The sequence below is a fragment of the Callospermophilus lateralis genome, chromosome 3, assembly GCF_048772815.1.
Source record: "Callospermophilus lateralis isolate mCalLat2 chromosome 3, mCalLat2.hap1, whole genome shotgun sequence".
In the NCBI taxonomy this organism is placed as follows: domain Eukaryota; kingdom Metazoa; phylum Chordata; class Mammalia; order Rodentia; family Sciuridae; genus Callospermophilus; species Callospermophilus lateralis.
The window spans coordinates 191,497,516-191,504,266 of NC_135307.1; the positions used below are offsets into that span (position 1 = coordinate 191,497,516).

Below are 6,751 nucleotides of genomic sequence, written 5' to 3' on the forward strand. Positions count from 1 at the left end.
CCAGCCAGGAGTGAATTGCCCCCGCCAGGCCACAGCCCAGGCCCTCCCATGCTCTAGGCAGGAAGCTGAATGACCCCTACCCTTTGGCCTGGCTTCTCACCCTCCTGGCTCCCGCCAGCCAATTTCCTTGCATCAAAGGCCATTTGGTACCCAGCAGCCAGACGGAGGTGTGGGCGGCCTGACAGGGAGGCCAGCAGGGCCCAGAGCCCTTGGGAACAGGAAAGACATCCTCTTCTCCAGCTGGGAGGGGCGCCAATCCTGCCCCCAAGGCCTCCCCTGGCCGGAGCCGAGCCGGTGAAGACCCAGGAAGCCCCCCTCGCACCCTCTGGGCCTGCTCAGCTTCAAAATGCAAAAGCAAGAGGTTGGACCAGAGGCGCTAGGAGTGCAGGGGCTTGCTTGGCAGCCAAGGGTCTCCGAGCCACAGGAGGCCCAGAGTCTCATCCGCACAAGTTCCCTGACAGGGCAGCTCTCCAGCACATGCCATTTCCAAGGACAAGATTTAAGGCTGTGTCAGAGATACCAAAGCTCCAGGAATCCCTCCCCTCTTCCTTTCCTGAAGACCTTTGAAAATGCCCCCACGCGCAAGACCAAGTAGAGACTCTGTAATATATAAATTAATGCCTTTATTGAATATCAATAAACTGTATATATAACTATACAAAATGTTTCCTTAATACAAAATGTCACTTGCAATATACACACCAGTGTACCTTTAAAAATGTAAACATCGTCCTTGTAGGCCTGCCTGTCAGGGCCCCGGAATATTCTGGGGGACAAACTGGTCAGGCCGAAGCACCCCACTCAGCCCAACAGGCAGGGCCATTACTCACAGTCCCTTTTGAGACATTGTTAAATTGCCCGTGAAACAGGTGTCACCAGGACAAACAGGAGGCTAAATAGCTGCCCAGGGCCAGGGGCATCTCGAGTGTCCTCTCATCCATCCTGGTGTTCGAAGCCGCCCTCCAGTGCCCCGCAGATGCGCGTGGGGGCGGGATTGCTGCATAGTCAGTCACACCTCTGGAAGGTGGCCGCGGGTTCCTGGTGGGAGCACAGTGGGGTGGGGGGCTTCCATTCCGCTCTGTCCTGTTGCTCAGCAGCTGGATCCACACAGCCCTGGAGACAGGAGCCCAGAGGCCAACTCGGGAAGGCCCAGGAAGCAGCTCCAAGGCCACCTTGGGTCCACTGTCCACAGGAAGGCCCGGAGAGGCCTCCTTCACAGCCCATGAGGCCCCCGGGGCGCAACACCAGTCAGCAGCCTGCAAAGTCCACGGGGCCATCGCAGCCAGGCATCGGCGGCTTCCGTGGCGGGGCGACGGACGGGGTGCCTTCCTCCTGGAGGGGGGGCAGCTGTTTGGTGGCAGGCTCAGTGGGGGCCACCCGAGCAGCCCGACTCCTGGTGCTTGTGCAGCAGGGACATGCGGGAGAAGGTGCGGGCGCACCTCGGGCACTGGTACTTCTTCACGTCCGAGTGGGTCTGCAGGTGGGCACGCAGGTTGGAGCGGTCAGCGAAGGCCCTGCTGCAGTGGGGGCACGAGAATGGCTTCTCACCTGGGGAGAGCAGAGGGCGTCACGCGGGCGGCCCGGCCTTTCCTGAAGGGCCCCCCCACACCACCCTGAAAGGGTCCTGGCCGCCCGCAGATTGGGCCCAGAGGCCTGCAGTTCACAGGGAGACGGTGGCTTTCCTGAGGGACCCGGAGCAGTATTCTGGCTGCTCTGAGCCTCCTCTCATCTGTAAAATGGGGCTCACTCCCACTCACGGGGTTGGTGACCCAGAGAAGCAGGTTGACCACGTGCTCTTCCCCATCACCAGGGACCTGGGAAACGCTCAACAGATCAAGACTCAACACTTTGATCCTTCTGTGGTCCTCATATTAAAGCTGGTGCAACTGAGGCCCAAAAGTTAAGGAGCATTTTTGGGGTCACCCTGCAGGGCTCCCAAGCCCTTGATTTTGACCAATGCACATACTGCTCTTGGTCAGAAGAAGCTTTTTTACTAATCCTGGAGTCTAAACTTAATTTATACTGGGGACAAAGCTTAAGAGCTGGCCTAAGCCTACTCGGGAGGCTGAGGCAGGAGAGTCACAAGTTTGAAGGCAGCCTGGACGACTGAACGACTTCACCTCAAAATGAACTAAAAAAGCTCAGGGGTAGAGCACCCCCGGGTTCAATTCCCAATCCCACGTGTGCATACGCACATGTGCACACACACTCACACAGGTGCACACAGAAAGAAGAGAGAGAAGAGGCAGCTTAGGAGGCTTACCTCAGCGCTGCTCGGCCACCCTCTGGTTTGGTTTTGCGCTGAGGTCTAACCCTTCTGTACTTTGCCAATGAGTTACATCCTCAGTCCTTGTTTATTTATTTTGAGACCCTTTTAGCTAAATTGCTGAGGCTGGCCTTGAACTTGCGATGCTCCTGTCTCTTGCTGGGATCACAGGCATGAGCCACTGAGCCCGCTTCCCTCATCACAATGCTACTGGACTATCTGCCCCCCATCAGGCTGAGTCCCAGAGGGCAGAGGCCTCCCTTGAGTGAATTCCCAGATGAGGCTACAGAAACCTGCAGCCCAGACACTCCACCTCCCTGGCCAAAGATGTGGTAGGAAGTCTTGCACAGGAGGAATACCCCTCAGGATTAAGTAGGTGCTCAATAAATGCATGTAGAATAAATAAACCTGCTTTTAATAAAAGGAATCAAAGAAGCTTGACCCCTCAATCACCAGATAATGCCTTTCACAATCCCTGCCCCACCAAGAGGATACAGTTTCCAAAACAGTGACAGTGTTGTGACATTTTGTTTTTCCTTAGGCATATAGCTTTTCCAAATAAAAAGGTCCTAGGGCTAATTCATTAAACAAAAAAGAACGGGATTCTCTAGCTCCCAGCCCCAGCCTGATATGCCCACAGGCCATGACCTATCAAATTCCAATGATGGCATTCAAGAAAAACTGAGAGTGTGCTAATCCCATCGCCTACTGAGTGCTCAGCTGGGTCCTTGCTGGGAGGGGAGGGCGGCCAGGACAGGTTCCAGGGACCCCACCCACTCAACAGGTTGCCACTGGGCAGCCAAGAGCAGGCTCCGCCCCACAGGACCCACAAGGGGAGGGGGGAGGAGAGAACTCGAGATGGGGGCTGCACCCACCACTGCCACTACTGAACTAGCCCTGGGGCCGCCTGAAGGGTCTGATGGTGGCCTTCTCCCAGGTCCCAGGGAAGCTCTTCCTCCTTCACACCCCTGAGGACCAGGAGGGGACCAGGGAGCCCGTCAGTGAGCTGGGGACCAGGCCCCAGCCCCAGTGCTCAACCAAGGAGGAAGGGACCTTTTAGGGTGTGAGGGGGTGTCTCGGTCCGAGTGCACCACAGGACCCCCTCAGACACCACCCCACCCCACCCCCCACCCCCGCCGTCTCCAGACGTCTTTATGGCGCTCCGGCAAGTGTGAAATCGGCACCAGGCTGGCGGGGACAAAGGCTGCTGAGGGGGGCACTGTACATGCGATACCCCCGGGATTAAGGGGGCCTGCCACACCATGGGCCAGCAGCTGCGGCGGGAACAGGTGCCGGGCACCACTGCCCTGTGCACCTGCTCCGCCCCTCCCACCCACCCACTGGGCCCACCATCGAGGCACACAATGGGGTCCTCCAGGACAGAGAGGTGCATTTCAACAGCCTTTTGTCTGAGCCAGGCCTTTACATTAAAATGTCCGGTGGGACAGGGGAGGCTGGAGGCTCCCGGGGAGCATCCTGAGGGCCTCAACACCCCCAAAATAGCACCCCCATTAGCTAGGCAGGCACCAGAAGAAAAGGCAGCAGTTGAACCTTTACATGTTAAAATCAGGACAATTTGTGCACAGAGAGAAACAGTCGCTAAGGAGACCTGCGAAGGGACAGGCTCCCCCAGACCACCCCCCTGACCCTCACTGTTGAAGGTCAGCCACCAGGACAGGAAATGACAGAGCTCAGCCTCCAACCTGCCAGCTTGATCCCAATGCTCTCATGACCTTTGAACTTCCTCTCAAGTCACCCTCCAAGGATCACCCCTAAACACATCAACCCCCACCATTCAAGATCTGAAAAGGAAGGGTGCCTGCCCTTTCCTCGTTTCTGGGAAGTTTTCCATGTTGAAGTATTGTGTTTTTTGCGGCACTGAGGACCAAATCCCAGGAACTCATGCAGGCTACTGCCACTGAACTATGTACTAGCTGTTTTTTATTTTTAATCATGGCCTCATCAAGTTGATTAGGCTGGCCTTAAACTTATGATCCTCCTGCCTCAGCCTCCCAAGCAGCTGGGATTAAGGTGTCTGCCACCACACCCAGCAGTCTGTATTCTGTATTGTTTTTTTTTTTTAAGGGATTGTGTTTTTTATCAGCAAAGTTGTTCCCTGATCTGCATGGTGGAATTGACTCAGGGTGAGGAAAACAGACCTAAGAACCATAATTATAAACCATTATTATAAAGTGATTAGCAATCTTAATAGCTACCCTACAAAGCATGTACTATCATAATCCTAAGGCTCAGAGAGGTTAAATTGCTTAACCAAGGTCACACAGCATAGAAGCAAAGCAAATACCAACTACCATTTTTCTGAGAGCTTATCCTGCACCAAGAGCTTTGCTCTTTCCACAGGCATTCTTTCATTTTACCTATACAGATACCCCACAAGGTAAAATGGGTATACTCACGCCCATTTTAGAGATGAGAAAACTAAGGATCAGAGAGGTGAAACATCATGGAAAGTTTGAGGAAGTTCTCAGACAGGATTTAGGGCAGTGGTGGGGGGTACCGACAACATCCTGTCTGACTGGGGCAGGGTGGTTTGTGGAAGGAGGAGCAGGGTGGGTCCCTTCACACCTGGCCATAATAGCAAGGTGTTGGGTGCACTTTTCCCATATCCAGCTCCAAAATATTTAGCTAAGAAACTGCAGAAGAACCTGCCATCAGCTTAGCTGATGAATGCTTCTGCCAAACATTTCCAAAGGGCCAGGTCCCTGAACTTGAACTAAGTTAGAGCCTTAGTTTCCTTGATGTCAAATTAAAAAAAAAAAAAAAAAAAAAAAGAATTAAAACAAAAAGGAGAACAGCAGCCCAGAATCACAAAAGCCGGTCAGAAGGCGTGGACACGAGAAGGGCAGTAACCTGCAGGGCTACTTACCAGTGTGGGTCCGGACATGGCCCTGCAGCAGCCAGGGCCTGGAGAAGGCCTTCCCACAGGTTGCGCAGACACAGGGGAGAGTGTGGCTCCGAATGTGCATCTTGAGGGCGCCCAGGCTGAGGTATTCCTTGTTGCAGTACTTGCAGTTGAAAGCCTTGCGAGACTGGGGGTCCTTGGCCACGGAGAGCAGAGCCAGTTGCTTGGGCAGTTGGCCCAAGCCTGGGAAGGCAATGTAGGCCTCAGCCTCCAGGGAAGAAGTGGAGGTGGAAGAGAAGGAGGAAGGAGCTGGAGAGGGTGGGCTGGGGGGCTGCGAGCCCTTCCCGCTGTCCTCATCAGACAGGGAGGTCAGCTCTGCTGCCTGGGGGTTCTCCTGGGGCTGCAGGGAGGCCCAGCCAATGGGCTGTGTGTGGGGCGCTAGGAGACAGTCCCAGATGAGGGTGGGCAGCGAGGCGGTGGGGTTGAGGACCTCAGGAGGTGGGATGGCAGCCAGCAGGTGGGCCTGGTCGTAGGGCTGCTGGAAGGTGAGCTCTGAGGAAGACAGAGAGGGGCAGGGGCAGGCATCAATTAAACTTTCAATCTGTCAACAAACATCAGCCCACTGAGGGCCACAACTAAGGACAGAGGCGGTTCCTGCCCTCCCTCGCCCTTGCTCACCCAGGACACCACACCTGTGTCTCCTATAAGACAGACCCCCGACTTCCCAGCCCAGCTCGAGGGGGCCATTCCCAGGCCTCCCATTTCCTGTGTCCCCCAGGTCCCCAGCCCAAAGTAAGACCCCCAGGCCTGGTCTCAGCCCAGCTACCTGCAGATCCCCCTTCTACACCTCTCCTTCCACCCCTCCCCCAACCCTCTGGACTCCGGACTCTTCATAGCCACTGGCCAGAGGACTCTCCTGGCACAGCCTTCTCTCCTGTCTACACTCGCGGAGCTTCTCTGCCTCTCGCCCCCCACGAAGCCTCCTGTGCCCACAGCACAGCCCTCCACCCAACCGCCAAGATCCGAGGTTCCAGATCCACCTGCCCCACGTCTCCGGAGCCCTGGCCTTTCTCCACAGGACATCCCTCGACTCGGTGTGGTCCCGGGACCTCTCCTTCAGAGGCCCCCCACGCCTGCGTCTCCCGAATCCCTCTCCGGGTCCAGCATCTCTGCTCACCGGGAGAAGAGTCTTGCAGCTCGCTGTAATTGGGCTTCCGGCGAGGGACCGAGGGCTTCCTGACCAGGAAAGAGCGCGGCATGGTGGCTGAAGCAGCCGGGGTCGCCGGGTCGCGCAGGGGCCGCAGGGAACACCACCCGCAAGGCCGTGCAGTGGCACTGTGAGTGCAGAAGCCCGCTGCCTCCTTTAAATACTCCAGCCTTGGGGCGGGGCCACGAGCGCCACGCCCCTTTGTCAACGCCGCACCAATCGGAGGCGCGCGTCCGCCAAAGGCCACGCCCCAAGCAGGTGCTCGGGGGACGGGCTGGGTTCGCGCCGCGTGGCGCTGGGAGCCCGGCTTCCACTCCTCGGGGCAGGCTGTCGGGGCGGGACGCCGGGCGCTGGGAGCCCTCGCGAGGCCGGACCCCCGCCGGACGCCCCGTGCTCGCTGACTCAGCGCCCCGCG

At 56.9% G+C, this 6,751-nt stretch overlaps 1 protein-coding gene across 1 annotated transcript; it reads right to left on the reverse strand.

The window, feature by feature from the left end:
* Nucleotides 1–673: 673 nt before the first annotated feature.
* On the reverse strand, nucleotides 674–6,436 carry Snai1 (snail family transcriptional repressor 1). The gene is made up of 3 exons (XM_076849182.2): nucleotides 6,307–6,436; nucleotides 5,154–5,681; nucleotides 674–1,548 (listed from the first exon to the last, which is right to left on the reverse strand). Exons 1-3 carry the CDS (start codon nucleotides 6,386–6,388, stop codon nucleotides 1,364–1,366), a joined length of 795 nt encoding a protein of 264 aa, XP_076705297.2. The 5' UTR covers nucleotides 6,389–6,436; the 3' UTR covers nucleotides 674–1,363.
* Between the last annotated feature and the right edge of the window lie 315 nt (nucleotides 6,437–6,751).